Source organism: Anas platyrhynchos, chromosome 2 (genome assembly GCF_047663525.1).
Source record: "Anas platyrhynchos isolate ZD024472 breed Pekin duck chromosome 2, IASCAAS_PekinDuck_T2T, whole genome shotgun sequence".
In the NCBI taxonomy this organism is placed as follows: domain Eukaryota; kingdom Metazoa; phylum Chordata; class Aves; order Anseriformes; family Anatidae; genus Anas; species Anas platyrhynchos.
Window position 1 is genome coordinate 35,684,628 of NC_092588.1, and position 19,517 is coordinate 35,704,144.

General features: G+C 39.0%; 1 protein-coding gene across 2 annotated transcripts in view; it reads left to right on the plus strand.

Moving 5' to 3' along the window:
* The window catches only part of CPA6 (carboxypeptidase A6), an 82,489-nt gene that overhangs the window by 48,506 nt on the left and 14,466 nt on the right, over positions 1-19,517 (plus strand). The window contains exons 2-5 of one of the 2 annotated variants that reach the window (XM_072034539.1): positions 1,615-1,758; positions 5,054-5,168; positions 6,114-6,215; positions 7,063-7,167. In XM_072034539.1, coding sequence (XP_071890640.1) covers positions 1,615-1,758; positions 5,054-5,168; positions 6,114-6,215; positions 7,063-7,167 — 466 coding nt within the window. The remainder of the gene's footprint in view (positions 1-1,614; positions 1,759-5,053; positions 5,169-6,113; positions 6,216-7,062; positions 7,168-19,517) is intronic. The other variant, XM_005019354.6, reaches the window with a different exon arrangement.

Genomic DNA, 19,517 nt, shown 5'->3' on the forward strand with positions numbered 1-19,517 from the left:
GTGTTAGACTTCAAAAGATGCTGTGCCTACCCACCACTGTCACGTGGATCTCCAGACCATATTGTGGCAGCATGAAACAAAGAGTGGTTTTGGCAGGAATAGAAGATGCTGCCCCTGTGCTTGCATTTTCTACTTCCAATGCAGCAGATATTTAATTGGATTAACTGGACTGAAGTCACTACTGCTTTAGAGGCAGCCTCAAGTTCAGCATCAGATGCCTTCCTGGTAGTCAGATTACTCTTACTTACAGCCATTTGAGACATTGTTGGAACCAAACCTCTGTTACAAGATTGTACTGTCTTCTCAAACAAGACTGAGATGTGTTAGATATTTCCAAAATAGCTTCTGTGGCACAGAAGTCAGGAGCTTTTAAAACCTACTTTATAAAAACCTTCTTAGAAACCTAGAAAGCAAGTCAGAAAAGGGACACTCAAGAGCTGTGTCCATGACTTTCATCAGTGCAGCCTAGCACGGCTGATCACAATAAACCTCAAAGGATATTTATCATATATTAATAATTATTAAATTCTCTTTAAGAAATGTGAATATATGATAGTCCCTACTAAATTATTGTCTTTATATTCAGTCCACAAACATATTTTTAAGGTGAGCGGATCTTGACATAGTCATTTGTTGTATTTACACAGAGGTTGTTGTTGGTATTCCATTCCATATTCTCCTACTGCTAGCCAGCAGCTATCAGAAGAGATTTGGTAACTTGTATTCGTGCCACTGGACTTGCAGTGGTGGAGAAAAAACTCTTTTCACCTCCATTTAAGAGTCTGTACATCTGTTGTTGATATGGCTGAGCAGTACACCACCATTTGCTACAGGGTACGGAACACTGAGTTTCAATTCCCTTTTGGAAACTTTCTTAAAAATTCAAGTTCTGGGCTAAAATTTCCAAGTGTATTTCATATTTGGCAACCAAAGAAAGTAAAAAGAAACAAGAAGCATTCCTTAGGTATGTTCAAGTATAGATAGCAATAAATATTTTTGCTATCATTTAGTAGATAGCATGTTTTTTAGAAGATTGTGAATATCTGACTATATTAATCATGCCATTTTGTCATTTCATTTTAAATGATTGGGTAGATTACAGCTTCCTTCAGAGCACTGATGACCTTCTGTTATTGAACTCTCATCTATTTATTATCAAAAATAAAATGGTACACTTTGCAAACAACACAGGTGCAAGTTACAGTTTCCACCCCTCCTGAGTGTTCATTTCTTTTACTGCCCTAATGACTATAAAAATCACCTCATGAAATTAAAAATAAATAAATAAATAAACTCATGGACTCCACAGAAGCTAATACACAGGGAATGTATAGTAGTCCAAGGAACTGCATGAAGTTGGAGGTTGCCTTTGTTTTGAGCCATTTGAGGGGGCACATTCCTGAAGTCATTCTCTCTTCCCATTAGCAAATCTCCCAGAATTGTGGTAAACTGAACACAGTCTTTCTCAAAATCTACTCCATTTCCCTAGGTATTCAGCTGGACCAGCCAATACAGTTTTATTGTCTATACCATGTCTACAGTGTTTGCCTACATAGCTTCAAGCATGCCGTCTCCTGGATTTCCCCACCTACACTGAATGCATATGAATTACAGGTTGGTTCCTGCACTACAGGTGGACCTGTGGCAGCCCAGCAGCACCTTCCACATCGTCGAAGGTACAGTCACGGACGTGCGAGTGCCACAGAACACATCCCGAAGCCTGCTACCCTTCCTCCAGCAAGCCAACATCCAGTACACGTAAGCCTGCGCTTCCCATTCTGTGCATCTCTCCAGAGACCTGGCCTCCAAGGCAGGTCTGCGTCTACCACACCAAGTGCACTTAAAAATATGTTCCATGTAGCAATTAGACTGGCAGACAGCTAGGCATTGCGAAGAAAACAACCATTTTAATGGGAGAACAGAATATCTCCCACAGGCAGGCAGTTTTAATTAAATGTCCTCCTTTGGAGTCAAGTTTAAGTGTTTTCAAAGTATATGAAATCACATCTGTTAAGAGAGGGATGGTAATTACTAATTCTGCAGTCTGCTTTGCCTCTCCCTGTGTTTAGCAAGAGCTAGGCTTGTTTACAAGTATGCTGTAAATGAGGAGGAAAGAGTTCATGAATTATAAAGGAACATACTGGTTCTGTTTTATAACTCTCCATTCCTACTGACCCTATTCAAGTCATATGGAACAAATGCACGTTAAGGATCAGATATCATTTACAGGGTTTCTTGAAAACATTCCAGACGGTTTTGAAGTATACTTGTCAAATGATATTTATCAATTTGATACACTTATATTAGACAGAAGTGATGATCTTGTCATTAAAGCCTTTTCAGTGAAATGCTTAAGTACATGAATACTCAAAGAAGAGTTATTTGAATTCTCAAGCATCTGATGAATAAAGCCCTACATGAAGCTTTCAATACTTACTTCTCAGTGCGAAGATGAGAATGGCACAAAGCATATTGTGAATTATATGTGCTGTTATCAGAATCCCATTTTTATTGCAACTATGGTCTCCTGCTAATTTGTTGTTCTAAAAATACAAAAACAAACATAAGGAAATTATTTATTCAGGCCCAGTAGCTGAAGTTCAGAGCTACTTTCATGTGGATTTTACACTGCTTCAGTGTTGTTTAGATTTAAAAAGGAGATGGTGATTTCTGTAATTGTTTTCCTGTGCTTATAACAAAAAAGTCCCTTAATTACTGTGCCCCAACAGCTGCATTCACTCTTGCTGCTGTTCCTGCTCATAATTATCACCCTTAATGAAATGACAGAAGGCCGCTTTATATGTGTCATAAATACTCATTATACATGAAGAACTTTATGTAGGTTGCAAAGCGGGGCATGAAAAGGTACGATCTGAGCTAAGAAAGAGCTTAGGGCCTCTGCAGTCTGCCTAAAATTGCATTATGCTGCAAACACTTGGAATACCCTACATCCTTTTTCCAGAGGACCTCTGTGACACTTGGCACACAAGAGATGTGTGCTTAGGAGGAAGCTGGGCAGCATTCTGTTAGGGCCAGGCTGTTTCTTTGCTCCCTCTCTTCATCTACCTGCTGCCCATTTTGGACTTCTTGTCTACTTGTCCCAGCCATCAGGACACCTAGGAGCAAAACCCTGCAAAGTCACAGATGAACATGTGCTTGTCCTGAAAAGCCTACTGAGATCTATGTGTACCTCAGCAAGAGCTGGGAGGGTTTGTTATCAGAGAAACAGCAGGTATAGTCAGGGAGCAGCTGGAGCAAGGCTGACAGGATGCACAGCCAATGTCTGAAGACAGGAAGCATGAAGCAGCCCCAATAATGAGCAGGGTGACCATCCCTTGTCTGTAAGAGAAGCTTGTCTGTCCCAGTGCTTGACTTTAGGACAAGGCAGCCATGAAAATAGGCTTCAGACAAAGCTTTACTGCACCAAGCTGTCGAGATTGTTGGTTCTCTGGCAACGAAGACATATAGGTTGTATTCACATCTGAGGAACTGAAGAGCCTTTGGATGCTATAAGCACACAGTACACAGTCGTTTAAAAATAAACAAAGATTATCATACCTCATCTGGAGTACAGACACACGGACAAGCAGGAGTTGTGAAATTAAATCTAGCATTGTGAAAGCAAACAGAGCATGATCCTGGTAGGTACTTACACTAATCAGAATTCAGCACAGCAGGTAAGCCTTTCTTTAGCATATTAGATGCCCTAACTATTTGAATAAAAACACTGCTTTAATCTAATTAGAGGCTTAAGTGCTTTACAGTACTGGTCTTAGAGTGTATGGCATTTTGCAAGTCAAGACTATAAGTCCTTAGTTTGTTTAAGAAAAGTTTCTGATGTAGAACAATGTAATTCCTAATTATACAATTACTTCCCTAAGACATTTGAAGAATGCAGATAACCTTTACTTTGATTTATATGTGGATATAGACCTATTGTCTTTGAGGTATATGCTACGCAGTTCGTTTAGGATCTGAGTGAATGCATTTTTTTTCCCGTCTCTTTCTGATCATTGCAGCTAATGCCTGTAAGACTTTAAAAGGTCGAGTGTGACCATCGTTTTACAGGAATGATGAATGAGTTGAGTGGTGATTACACATTGCTGAGCTCTTGAAGTTCCATTCAAAAGGAGGTGGTAATACCAGCACTGCCTTCAGTTTCACAGGGGCAGTGCTATTGTTGTCAGGGATGATATTCCCAGCCCCTGCTACTGTGTGATGAAGGAGATGGATGCTCCCCCGTCTATGATATAATCACTCTTTTTAGATATCTTCTGTATTATATTTTTAGGTTTGTATCATTATTAGTTTTTGCAATAAAATAGGAAAGTTTTCAGCTTGAACCATTGTTCCTGCCTTTTGCTCTTAATGCAAAGACCCTCACTTTTTTGCAACTATACATGTATTTGTTACTCTTAGTGTTGTTTCAAGTTTTTCCCAAGTTATTTTAAAATAACCAGCAGACAACTATTGCAAAGTAGATAAATGTAAACAACAACCATATTTAAGAATGTTTCTTTATCATTTGTTGTGTTTCAAATGGAATAAGGCCACCCACCAAATTCTTAATTTTTTTTTTTGCCTCTACAACTTATAGACATATGGAATATTCCATGCCAGTATGATACTCCTGAGAGAAAGTGTGTACATGCTTTTCTAAGCCTAAAAATATTTTTTATGGTATTGAAACCAATTTTTAAAGATCCATGATCACATAGTACAACAGGATTATAAAAGATGACAGCAAATGCTGCTCCATAAACAAATGGAAGTGTTTTATTCTTCACATTGGCTGCATTATTTACATCATTCTGTTTTATTCACTTAACAAGCTCATTGTGTTTTTTGAAGGCACTGTGTGATTTCAAAGCAACTGGAGTATTTAGTTGACAGCATATATTCAAATAAGCCTCAAGCACTATACTGTCAAAATATAACAGATGAGGTAACATCAGGATGTTTTAATTCCCGCTGTATTTCTTCCAAATGTGATTGTTGTTCTGCTTTAGCCTGTGTCCTACTAGTTTTTCAAAAATCTTTTTTTTTTACCTAGGATTCTCATATCAGATCTACAGAAAGCAATAGAAAACCAAACTGGACTGAAGTCACATAGGAATCGAAGGTCCCTCCCTGGGTATAATTATGAAGTATATCACTCCCTGGAAGAAGTACGTGAAAATTCATATTGCACCTTGTATCTGCTACATCAGCCTCATTTCATGAGACTGAAATTTCAACCTCTGTACAAGTTATGGTTGCTTGCTCGTCTTCAGAAATAGGCACCTTCTTAAAATATATATGTTGTCATGCATTTTTATTCAAAGCATATATTTACATGTAACTATCTTTGACAGGTTTTGAGTTTTGTTCTTAAAATAGGTCTTCTATTTGGATGTAAGTAAGAGATTTCACTGAGTGATTAGTCTCACCAAATCATTTAAGTAAGGAATATGAACAAAAGTTTAAGTATTTGCAGAAGGCATCCAAAGACTGAAAACATTTCAATACAGATTCATATATAAGGGATACTGTCCAGAAAAGATAGCTGGGTAATCTGTTGATGTCAGTATTCACACACAGAATTTCGGTATGCACCAAAATGAAGTCACTAGAGTGAGCATGCAGGGTGTTGCACCTTGATGAGATCTGATGCCTGTCAAATAAACAAATAATATAAGTAGTGCTGAATCCTACAGGTGTTCCTACAGGTACTCCTTGCTTACTGAACCTGTTTGCCATCCTGTGTCTTGGCGAGCAGACTTATGGGTATCCTTTCTTTAGTCCATTCTTGCTGTTTAAAGGGAGCAGCTTATTAGCTTCATCAGCAGATTTTTGATAGCAGCAGCTAATGCATTCCAATAATAACATTGGAAAAACAAAATTAAATAAAATAAAAGGTAACTGCAGGCAGCATCCAGCCTCTGGCAATAAAGCTATGAGAACCCAATGGTAATTCAAGTATGAAAACAAATGCAAAACAAAACAAACAACACAAAAAGAAAAACTACAAGAAAATCCAAAAATATACTGAGTACTGACAGTTGAGATTAATAACAGTTGCTTCACCATGAAATGCAAAGACTGAAGCAACAAATTTATTTCTGTATTTGCAGATCCAAGACTGGATGCATCATCTGAATAAAACTCATTCAGATCTTGTTCATATGTTCTCTGTCGGAAAATCCTATGAAGGGAGACCACTGTTTGTACTCAAGGTAAAGATTAAATAGTCATTAATCAAACTAAAATCTGGAATTGGTGGCAGACAGTTACTTATATTATGCTATGTGCACCAGAGATGCAGGTTATCAGTGATCCAGGTTATCAATGTTTCCTAAAGAAGAGTTACTAAGACCTAAGTATCATTCTGAATGTCACCCTTAATGAAAAAAAAAAAAAAAAAAAAAAAAAAGCTGGGGAACTAAATACCAAATCCTTTTTAATTGGGTTGATACACATGCAGATAGCACACAGCATGTACAATTAGCAGGATTTGGATTTAAGAGACTTGGAAAATTTTGCAGCCAACCTGTAAAACAATTCTGCCAGAGAAGGATCCCAGAGGATCCCTCTGGATCCCTTCTCAGCATGTGCCACACACGCATCCTATTTAGCTATTGACAAAAATCCATGACTGTGTGTTCTCAGTGCACACTATTAGGACCACAGAATTAGAAGGTTACAACAAGGCACAAAAAGTTTAATTTCAATGTACTTTCTTTTCATCCACTGTTGAAGAGTTCCTAAAAGTTGATTCTGCATCAAGCTAATCCTATAGCATTGTTTTTCCTCACCCTGCTCCATGTGATAGTTAAGGACTTCATTGCTCATAAAAGAAGAATTGACAGATTTCACTTTTCCTGTATTTTTTTTCCATATATCAGGTTCATTATTTTGGCCATACCAGCATATAATTTCCCTTTGTAAACAGTCTGTTTGTGTTCCCAATACAAGGAAATTCAAAATGTTTCAGTGTTTCAAATAGTCTATTATTTTCTCATTACTGTGTCTCACCAACGTCATGAGAGCAATTGATATGTCTATGAATATTCACACTTCAAGCTAGGTAAAAGAGCACGACCTTACAAGAAAGCTGTCTGGATAGACTGTGGGATTCATGCTAGAGAGTGGATTGGCCCTGCCTTTTGCCAGTGGTTCGTGAAAGAAGTAAGTATTCAGTCATTTAGAGCAATGTGGCTCCTTCAGCTTAATAAACATTTCATCTAGTACATTACTATTAAGAACCATAACTACCTATTTTACTGCTTTTACATATATATATATTTGTGGAACACTAAGTGCTCGGTAAATGAAGCTGATAACGACAGCCAGACGCAGCTAGGCACAGGACAAAAATATGCCAGACACATATTGGCAGAGATACGAAGTAAGATTTTATTCCAAGATCTAAATATGTGGAGATTTTAACTCTGGTAATTGTCCAGGTAAATCAGTGCCAGTGTGAACTGCTTCAGATCAGATCAGCAATATCTTTGCTTTAAGGACATGAATGAAGAAAGACCTTTCTCTTTTGTGTAATTCTATAGGAATTGAAAGCTAAAATTGTATACAAATTTCACCTATAATTATGGTTTTCAGATTATCTATATATTTATCTTCTGGTTCCTCCAATCTTTCTTTGATCCTGTCCTATCAGATTTATGCTCCCTTTATCTTTGATATCTGGGATCTAACAATCATATTGCAATTTTTCAAATGATCAGGAAAATCAAAGGATTTTGAATTTTTCATTCCACTTGTGCAATGGATTTTATATTTTTATTTTTTAGTATCAATATTTAATCTCTTCTAATTTGGGATTCATTTCAGACGCATGATATGTTTGCAGGATTTTGCACAAAATAAATGATGAAAAATCTTTATTTGCAAGGTCCTTCCTATGAGCACAATTTTCTCACTTGTGTTCCACCCCATCACTATGATTCCAGAATGCAATTTATCTGCCTTTGATTTTTGGGGTCTCTCCATTCAGCAAAAAGATCCTGACCCCGTAAGTCACTTCATGAGAGTAAATTTCTGCATCATGATCACCCTAGAATCATAGAAAAGAATCTCAGAAAAACCCAGGTTGGTAGGGACCTCAGAGATCAGCCTTTCACCCTAATGATATTAGACTTTGTCATTACCACAGAGATAGCTGAGATACCATATGTGAATTCCTCCAAAAGTCACAGCAGCATGTAGGGCAAGTACTGAAATAATGAAGCTATTACAGTTAGGTGAGCCTCTCAGCACAGCTGCTGATGGATGGATGGATGGATGGATGGATGGGCTAAACCAGATCCAGAAGCTGATCTCCAAAGTGGTGTGCAATTATAATGTGTATTTTTATTACAACTCCTGTTAGTGTGTAGGTGAACAAACTTGCAAGTGATCCTGAGCAGCTCTCCCACCCTGGAGAAAAGGTTGCAGGAAGGCAGGGAGAGGTTTGGAACACATGGGCACTGGTGGAAAGCCTTCTGCTCAGGTACACCTTCCTCATGGAGGTTTTAACAAAAAGCACTACAATGTGGCAGCAAGGTAAAAATCGTGAGGTTTCTCTGTAGAGCTTATTGAAGAACATAGGCTGTGTGTGTGTATAGGAAAACCTTCTGGTTGTTATTTGAGATCCTCGGAGAGTAGCTTGCTAGTAGGAATGTTTCACTAACTATATAAAGGCATTTTCCTAGATTAAAGCAAGTTTTTACAGAACTGAAGAGTTCCTTCAGACATATATACAAGAATGTATAGTTCTGTCCATCTTGGTCATGGATTGCCTTTTTTCACTGATGACAGACATTTTCTTCTTTTCTTAGAGCAATACTTCAATCCAGCATTAAAACAAAATGCATCAGGATAAGAATTGTGCTTACAGCCTCATTATATTAAAATGGCTAGGAGGGGAGAAGGGACAAGACAATTACATGGTTTGAATTAGAATAATGCTTTTCTCAAAGGGATCAGGCAATTTGAGTAAGAACTCTGGGAAAACTCTAAGTCTCTCTGTGCTTCAAACTCTGCAATTCTCTTTTGCTGGCAAACGCCTCCTGTAAGCACCACTTTCCATCCTCCCTGGCGCCTAAGGGCAGTTCTGAGAAAGGGCAGTCCACTTGGAAAACGATTTTTCCAGGCATGTCTGTCGACTCTAAGGAATAGCACCACAAGCCCATTGATTTAAGGCAAGCAAAAGGAGGAGCTGGATTTATGCAATGTTAGGCTCTCCTCTAGTAGGAACAGCAAATGCGCGTCCCTTTACTGTGCAGGCAGACTGAAATATTTTATCATGCTTTCACTTCACCCTGTGACTCTGTCACTTGTTTTTATTGCCACTGTCAGGCTGCTGAGTTGCTGGCAGCTCCCTGGGGGCCATAGCCAGGGCTGACATGGGCCTGGCAGCCTGTCCCATCTCACCATCCCAGCCAGGAGCCCCAGGAATCAGGACATCCCTGGGGATTGGGACAGGGCAAGGCCAGGCCAAGACATGGGCCTGTGGATGGGCCCAGTTCAGCAGGGACCATGGCCGGGCAGGGCCAGGTGGGGTGCCCTGTCGGTGGGCACTGACAGCAAGGGCTGGGGATGTCCTTGGGGTCCTGATGGCCATAAGCTGAGGAAAATATTATTATCACTTACACTGAGACACTTGACTTTTAATTCCCAAGCTATTTTATATATAGGAAACCTCCTGACCTAAGTGGGAGGTCTATATGGGGTTCAAGACATAATCCACCTTTTCAAGTATCCATACTCCAGTGTACCACAAGGCTTTTCAGGAGATTTAGCTTAGAAAACAGCCTCTATGTATGAACATCATTTTATATTCAAGCTCAAAACATGAACAGATATCCCAGCTAGCTTGAGACCCCTCAGCATCTTCCTTGTGCCCCTGGAAGCAACAGGTTGGGGTGTACCAGCAAATTTTCTGCATGCATGGGAGACGCTATCTCCCTCCCATAGGGTGGCGGTGCCACCAGGCAACTGGTTGTTAGCAGCTTACTGGGGCACAGGCAGTAACACCCTGCTTTCTCCAAAGCATCTGGAGCTGCTCAGCCAAGCTGTACCTGGTACACATCTATCTGAAAATGCAAAGCAGAGCAAGGCAGAGCAGTCTTGGGAAATGAGGATGTGGGGCCAGAGCGTGGGAAGACAAGAGGCAGCCTGCTATGCAGGCTCCTTCTAGATTCAGGCAAATACAATCATTAGAGAAAAGAAATAGCTGAACTAAGGGAAAAGGGAGAAAGATCCACAAGGAAAGGTTTAAGATTAAAAAGAGAAAGAGAACACACAGGGAAGACTTTTGCATTATGTAGTAATATAACTGTGAAGTACAAAAACAACCTTCTTGTGTTCTGAAACAAAAGGAGAGGAAAGACCATTGTTTGATTTCAGAGAGTTTTTTGGGTTTTTGTTTTCTTGTTGTTGTCCCCTTTTAAAAAATTATAATCTACTCCAGGATGAGCTCGTGGCCTTGGCTTGGTATCCCATAGGTCTGGTGTTAATAAGAAATTCACTGTCTGTTTCTGTAGTAGGCAGCCCTGAATGCCTTTAGTCTCAGCTAAAGATAATCAGATGTTCTACAGGGATTAACAATACTGGTGGCCTCTGAGAAACCCTACCTCATGGTCATTGAATTTTAGGTCAAGAAATGGGACTTCTGTGCATTCAGGATCAGAGTTTTAGGTGCCAGCTGATGAGCCACCGAGAAGTGTCTGGGTATGTATTGTAGTAGAAAACCTGGCAATAGTTATTTGCTGTGGATGTTTACAGTGGAGTTCCACCAACCTCAAGCCTTACTCAGATGAATAGGGCCAGAAATAAAGTCCCTGACAGTGGAAATATTAGAAACCTGCAGTGGAGTATAGGGAAGCAATATGAACTGTGAAAGGAAATGGAACTGATTACATGTGAACTACTCTGAAGGCAACCTGCAAAGATAAATGAATCTAATGCAACCCTGATTTTGTTTCCACAGCAGCAAATTAAATATATATATAAATATATATCCTCCTACATTTTTAAAACATCTGCATGGAATCTAATCATACATTAAAATGGGTTGGTAAATATTACATACTGGAAAGAAAGGGACTCTGTTATGTGTAATTACTTTGTAGAAAGCAGTAGACAAAAAAAAAAAAAAAAAATCAGACATAACATATTTAACCAAAATTAAATAGCCCTTCACATAAACAAGGAAGCAAAATCTACAGACGTTTTGCAGAAGTATATTAAGTATGTATATGTCTTAACTAAGAGCATTTAACTCCTCTTCACTGGGTGTGCAGCTAAGAGACTAAAAGAAAAATTCAGATATCTAATTATCCAGACCTCAGATTTAAGATTGTAACATTGTTTTGAAAATCTGAAATATTATTCACAGGCTGCTGTTCAAATTAACATCAAAACTAGGTTCAATTTCAGTTTTAGTGGAAGCAGATGAGGATTCACATTACATCTGGTTTGACTTTCTTCCCTCTAATAAATGCTGCCATTTGATCCATGTCGATGATATATAACCTTGAAATGTTGCTCAGACAACATTTTCAGAAACAAAATACAAGAGGTATAACTTTAAGACGCCCTATTCTTTGCTTCTGTTGAAAGAATTTGTATTTTAAACCTGAAGGATTAGAAAATTCAAGAAATTTAATTAACAGCTTCCACAAAAAAAAAAAAAAAAAAAAAAAAAAAAAAAAAAAAAAAAAAAAGATTGTACTTCTTCATGACAAAATGTTCTTAGAATACAATGGCAAGCAGAAAGGAAAAGTCCACTGAGATCAAATGCAGTTCCCTAAGTGAGTGGCCTCATCAGATTTTCAAATGATAATGCAAATAGTCCGACATTTTGGAAATACATAACCCTCCACTACCACCTTCATCACCAATCCACAAAAGTGAGCCTTTCTAGAAAAAAAAAAGGAAAACTGCCATTTCAGCAGATCTACACCTCCAATGTGAATGGTGGCATTCTCTTCCATAAACTCCCTAGGCTCTTACATTTTTGAAATATTTAAGTTTGGGGATTTTCCTCAAAATAATATTATTATTCTTTGAATGTTAGTAGTGTTACATTGTGCTTACATTGCACTGCACATACCCACATTTCTTTAATGTGAGACTGTTATGGATTTTTTTTCCTGGATTAGTAATTTTGCTATCTGCCTCCTCCAGGACAGAAACTACTCAGTGTTTAAGGTCTTTGTTGAAAACATGTTCAGAACTACTTCTGCCTTTTCTGGATTTGATCAAGGTGACTTGTTAAGTTTGGTTCAGGCGCTGACCTTGCTAGACCACCTATAACAATTCCCTCACCCCTATCCACTGGAAAGGAGCTGTATAAAAGAAGAATCCAAATATGCGCTCTGAAGCCAAGTACCCTTGCAACACTGCATCATGTGGGTTATAACAGCTGTCGAATCTCAAAAGAATCCCAAATCTGAGAAAGGTATCAATATGCTCTATATACCTTAATTTGAGAGATGAACGGTTGCAAGTCCAAATTCTGAAACATGTGTCTCCTATAATCCCAGATATATGCTTTTCCAAATTATCCAAGGCAATGTGTTTGTGCTTCATCATGCAGACAGGGAGCAGACAGGTAACCCCAGACAAAATAAATAAATAAATATAAATAAATAAATAAATAATATAAAAAAATAAAAAGCTGGGCAGATTTTTTTTTAAATGCTGACATTGATATTGATTGCTGACATAGCCAGGCCTGAATCCCATCTTTGCACTCCATAGCACTGAGCTAAGAGAAATACAGACACTGTCCAAGAAGCAAAATGGCAACACCTGCCTACAGTATTCTAAGCTTGAGACTGATTTATGAGACACTTTGTGGGATGCATTCTGCCAATAAGGCAGCCATCCTGCTTGCAGACCAGGCCCAAGAGACCAGTTTTTACCAGGAATTTTGGACGGTTTGAGGCCTCAGATTCTTCTAGTGAATGTTTATGAAGTGCTTGACTGTGAAGGCAGAATACCTAAAATAATAGAGCATACATATACAGAACTGAATGAGGACAACTGTGTGATCAAAGGCAGGTCCAAGCAGGAGACCAAGACAGCATCAATTTTTAAAAGGTTTGGCTATTCCTCAGTGCTAGTCAGGCCATGTGGTCAGAAGGCCATAAAGCTATAACTATTCCTACTTTAAGAACTGCTGAAAGCCAGTTTAGCATTTATACTCATTCTGCAAAGTTCCACAGTCCAGGTCCTGATGGGCAAACCACCTGTGAGATGCTGCATCAGCAGGCAGAGCAGCACTCAGTCACTCACTCATTCCAGTGCTGATGTCCACACTGTCAGGAAAGCAGCCTCACTTTCTGGATCATTTCTGGGTCTTGAATTGCATCAAAGTTGGTAAGCCTTTAAGACTCAGGAGATTTATTTCCCCTCGACCTGTATAACTACAAAAGCCTCAAAATGTTGGCTGCTCCCCCCACTGATTAAGAGATTCAGACACCAGTTTTTCACCCACTTCATAAATATTCTGATCTCAGGGGTCTGTAAGAGTTATGTGAAGCAATACACTAATGTTTGTTAAAGATTATATTCTTGACCTATCACTTCTCAACAGACTTAAGCCTTTCAGACAGGTACAGCTGAAATGCCACATTCCTACAATCCAGTATTTCACACAAGTATTAATTTAAAGAATGCTCATTACGCCTGTATTTAGGAATTCTTTAAGACAATGTAGTTAGTTCACACACATACACAAAAACACCAAAATATGCTTTCCATCTCCATTTTTTCACATTCTCCTAGCAGAGGTTTAGAGCTGTGCAGGAAAGCAAGCAAGGACTTGACTGTATCTCTCCGTATGCCCTACATTTATACCACTGCTGTTCCTGGGGACAGATGTACCCCTAATCTTAGCATATATCTGAGCATTGGCTCTCAGAAACCCGAAGAGCTTTTGAAATCTTTGGAAATATTCCAGAGTCAGAGGCATGTAAGGTGAAAACAAATACTGTATCTGTAGATTTTTCCCTTCACCCTTTAGCTGGATATAGTCCTTTCCAAGGTCCCTTCCCTTCAGCTAAATCTCTTCAGCTGATGTTGGTTTGACTTGACATTTTTTCTTGGTTGTTTTTAAACCACCACATCTGCTGACTCTATAAAATCTTCTTTTCTGTGTTTTCCTCCTGTTTGTCAGTTTTGTGTTCACCCTTGTTTCTTAAAACAGGACCAGAAACTTCTAAGGGCTGCATTCTGGCCCCCTGCAGCCTCCTTCCCAAGTGTGCCTGATTGTGGCACTGTGAGGACTGAGTTCTTCTCACCTTGAAGTGCTAGTCACCTGGTGACAGATCTCTACACAAATGCTCTGACAGCTTTTTCAGTAAATGTCATACAATCATTTGAGCTTGATTTTTATTGTTTGCCAGATTCTAGTCTCCCCAGCTGTCTTTTTAGCTGCCTAGCCTCAAAAATAAATAAATAAGTAAACAAAATTGTCTTTTCTGAGTGCTCCCTGTATATCCATTATCTGGGGGAAAAATCCATCTGTTTCATCCTGCAGCATCTATATTTGAAACACTCAGCCTTACTTATCTTTAGCTAATTCATTCTTTTCTGTCAGGAGCTTCTGCCTGAGATGTTATTTGGTTTTGCTCCATGAGAGAGATCTCCTCTTTCAGCCTCTTCACTCAGTACTTCATTCATCAGCCTTTCAACAGCAAGAGGTGCTGGTACAAATGCAGGATCTGTTTTATCCGCATGATTTTTTCTTTCTTCCAAATGCTGTTCCTGCCATTTGAAGTTTCCATGCCATAATCACACCTATCTGTATCTAGTTTCTGCTACCACTCAACATCTCCACTCCACTCCACAGCTGGTTCAGCTCTGAACAATGTCTGTTATTTCCGCAGCCAACTTACATCCCACTTTGGTCTGAGTTTCTGCATCTCTCCAGCACATTCTTACTACTGAAAACAGATGTTACTGATGTGTACCAATTCTGACGGGTAGGAAAATAAAGTAGCTGTGAACACTACTAACAAGAGCTTCCAGGACTGGGCCTTCAGTTGTGATTGCGATGCTTTATTATTGTTGTTATTATTTTAATGGATAGAACCTAAGCCAATGCCAAAAAGGATGGAGTGCAGTACCGTGATATCACCACAATGAGGCATGTGATGCATTGTTTTAAAAACAGCTGTGGCAAACCATTTCTATGCTGTACAGTATTTCTTTTCTTTTTTGGGTCCATAATGGATTTTCCCAGGTTCTATTCAACATTACTATTGTTTAGAGAAGGTCCTCTCCTTTGATGTGACACCTTCACGATGGTGAAAATATACATACATATTTAAAATTACTTCTGGTTTTCCTTTTCCAAAAGGAAAAAAAGCCCTGCATTATTTCTCTTGTACACTTTCAACTACCCAGCTGCATCTTCCCAACTACCCATGATCTTAAGAAGCTTGGAATTACTTTCATTGTGCTTGCAGCTGTTCATTTTTTCACAATGTGAATGCATGTTGATAAAATAAAGGTAATCTTGCATCTGTCTTGTGCCTGTAGTAGGAACTGTTCAATGACATTTGCTAGTGTAAACTCCAATGTGAGTATTAATCACTAACATGTTCAAAGTCTGACCCATGAGGGCTTTTAAGCTGTTGAGTGTTCAGCGCATGAAGACAATTCACATTGTTGCTTCAACACTTGTCCTAGGGAAGAAATACTGTTTTATATTTTAGCAACCCAGCCCTTTATGACAATGTTGAGTAAAATAGGACCTCAGTAAAAATATTGATATGCAAAGGCACTATTTATCATGAAACACTGTGAAAGAAAATTATGTGCTTTCAACAACTTAGCTGTTTCAGAAACTGACCTATAGGCAATAATGTGTATCTTAATTATTTAGCTGCATTTCAACTATTAAATTTAATGATCTACTCAAGTGAATTATATTGTGTTTCCCTCAATATATATAAGACCAACATCTCAGTTGGTTGGCACCAAGTTTGTGTGGGCATTAGTTGTACACAATTACCAGGATTGTACACAAATTACCAGATTGTACACAATTACCTTTTAAAGAATTCATAGTGCTTCAGAATAACACAGGCTTTTCCTTTCCCACCTAGATAGTCCTTGAACAATTTGGGACTTAAGAGGGTTTTTTTTATGTACTACCCCTCTGAGTGGAACCAAGAAGCTATATCTCCTATTGCTAGAGTGGTCCCAGCCATGGTGGGACTGTTCATTGTTTCTGTAACATATCAATCATGTTGTTGTCCCTCTGGCTTTCCTCTGCTTCAGTATCTTCTCCATTTGAATCATTAAGTAGTACTATAAGCAAGCCTTTGGGATACCACAGCTCCTTCTCCTTTGCACAGTCTTTTTATGGACTCTCTTCTGAGTGCTGCAGAGGAGTTTCAGCACACTGTCATTTTTCTCCATTGCTGTTTTTGTATTCCTCCTATGGGCAATGTTTTCTGTATATTATGAAAGAGGAAGTAAGATTTTGCTTGGGAAAAAAAAAAATGGTTTCAGGTTTCAGACACAGTTCAAGCTTCAGTCTTGAACATTTGACCCTTTATTTTTAGATGGTTGGTTCTAGGTACTCATTTGTACCTTCTCCTTAAAAATAGGTTTACTGCTCTGCTTGTGATCAGAGTGCCGGAGCAGGGCATTAGTAGTAAAAAGGAAAATGGGGATAAAAGGATGTACGGCTTCCAAGTACAGTGACAGAGAAAACTACTGACAAACTGATAAAGTGGCCATGAAGGCCTGAATGGCAGATCATAGTATCACCCTGTTTAAATGTAAGAAATACAGAGAACAGTAAAACATTATATGCTGCCATCAGAAAGATGTTTTAACTGATGTCTTTGTAAATGGGTAGAGGAGTTAATCCTGTGTTATCAGAAGATTATGTTTTGTTTTGTTTTGTTTTGTTTTGTTTTGTTTTGTTTTTGTGTGTGTGTGATTTCTGGTAAAACAGCAATGGAGTCAATTCTCTATGCTAAAATAGTAACATTTAACATTCAGTGTGAATGTTAAATTCAAAGACAGAAACAATATAAGCTGATTGTTACCTTAAATATAATAACAATTAATTGTGGGACAGCAAATCATTAAGGTCACATGCAACTTCAGAGTTTCTCTCAAACCTGTTTCCTCACTTTGTTCTTCTGAGTCAATCCCTTTACTTCATAAAAAGTCCAACTGTGTCCTAAATCCATTTTAAACTCCTGTGCTTTATTGCTTTGGCTCTTTTGTTTACTTCATCCCCCAAATTAAATTCTGTATGGTCTGGGTCCTCAGCCAGCCTAAGATGGCATAGCTTGATCAGAAACCACTACTCTCTGCTGATCCAGATGATTGAGCCCCCTCCTATTAATCACTGGTCGTTTCCCCCATCCCCCAGGCAGATTGCTTGCACGTTGTTGGCAGGGTTCCTGCATCATCTGTTCATTCACTAATAACACTATTCAGCATTTATTGGGCCAGCCTGGCTCTCTGCGCATTCAGCAGCAAAGCTGCTATTGATTGCATGATGGGGAAGCAGAATCGAGCTCTATGAAGTAGCATCACTTTGTATTCTGAGGGCTGTGTGCAAACTACAATGCAGTTAATTCACTAATGGTTTATATTTGTCTTGCTTCTGCTGTAGTGAGGAGGAAATGTTTCAGCACTGCTGGGGGTGGGGTCGCACGATCATTATTTGGAGGATTTGAAAGTCACGGCACAAAAGGCAAGTTGTGTGCTGTGCTCCAGCAATGACACACCTTAGTGCCTGTGAGGCACTTTGCCAAAGACCTCCCAGTTAAGGGAGGTAAGATTATACAGCCTGTATTGCCTTATTGCATGTGCCAAATAAAACTGCCAGATAAAAATTTACTCTGAAGGACAAAATAATTTCAGCAGAAAGAATTAATATGATCTTACTTATACCAGTTTACACCATCTATACTCTCACTTTCCATGAAGAAAGCTGTGCCAAGTCCATTACATTTTAAGTGAAATGGTACTCTGAAAGGCTAACCAGTTTATTAAGATAAATCATATATGTTTTAAAGAACAGAACTAAATGATTGATATATGTGCCTCTAAATCAATTTTAAGACTTAAAAGTTTGAAAAGTATTACTGCCCTCCAAAGCATTAAAGCCCTCTGAAGTCTCTCATAGTATATCATAAAATACAGCAGTCATTCAAAATAAAACAGAGCAGCTTTAAAAAATTAAAGGGAGCTTGGAATTTTGCTCAACACGAGCCAGCAGTGCAAGCTTGCAGCCCAGAAGGCCAACTGCGTCCTGGACTGCACCAACAGAGGGGTGGCCAGCAGGGCGATGGAGATGACTGTCCCCTCTGCTCTGCCCTTGTGAGGCCTCACCTGGAGTGCTGCATCCAGGTCTGGGGTCCCCAGCACAAGAAGGATGTGGGGCTGTTGGAGCAGGTCCGGAGGAGGGCCACAAAGATAATCTGAAGCACCTCTCCTATGGAGAAAGGGTGGGAGGGCTGGGAATGTTCAGCCTGAAGAAGAGAAGGCTCCAGGGTGACCTCATTGTAGCTTTTCAATACTTAAAGAGGGCTTGTAAAAAAGATGGAGAACAACTTTTTGCTCAGGCAGATAGTGATAGGACAAGGGGAAATGGTTTTAAACTAAAAGAGGGGACATTCAGAGTAGATATAAGGATGAAATTCTTCACTCAGAGCTTGGTGAGGCACTGGCACAGGCTGCCCAGAGAAGCTGTGGATGCCCCATCCCTGGAGGTGTTCAAGGTCAGGCTGGATGGGGCTTTGGGCAACCTGGCCTGGTGGGAGGTGTCCCTGGCAGGGAGAGTTGGAACTAAATGGTATTTAAAGTCCCTTTCAACCCAAGCCATTCAGTGATTCTATGATTCTATCATTTTGTAGCTTTTGAATTAAAAGTATTAATTCAAATATTTTCATTATGTCCCTTCTTGCAAATCTGGAAAAGCTCTGAAAAAAATTCAAAGCTTATCCTTGTAATTTTTAAGGAGTGTATTGCCATAAATTAATTAGTTATGTTTGGCTCTTTTAAGGAGATTTTTTTAGAAGTATTTTTAAGAGTTTCTTCTTCCAGTTTATGATACAGTATATAGAACACTTCAATGTAACAAAATGCATAATTACAGATGTAACTTGCAGTAAAAGAATGGCATGCATAGATAAAGCCACAAGCAAATATGCCAGTCTCATTATCTCTGATATGTAAATACCCACCACAAAGACACAAGCTGAGCTGTGTTTGTTCATACTGGCTAAAAAGAGAAAAGAATTAAAATGTCAAGGAAGTGATGTGTGGTGACTTGTTTCCTCCTCAACCAAATTTCTTCTCCCTGAAATAGCTGCTGAGGAGTTTCTGGTTTGCTTCATTTCTCTATGATGGAGAATGGAAAAAAATTCCTTTCCCTACCCAGACTTCCTCTTCCAACCTTTATACCTGAGCTTCTCCAAAAGTACAGAGCTTTCTATATTGTAAAGGAATAAGCTGCTTTTATTGATGATTGTGAATATAGTTAATTACTTTGA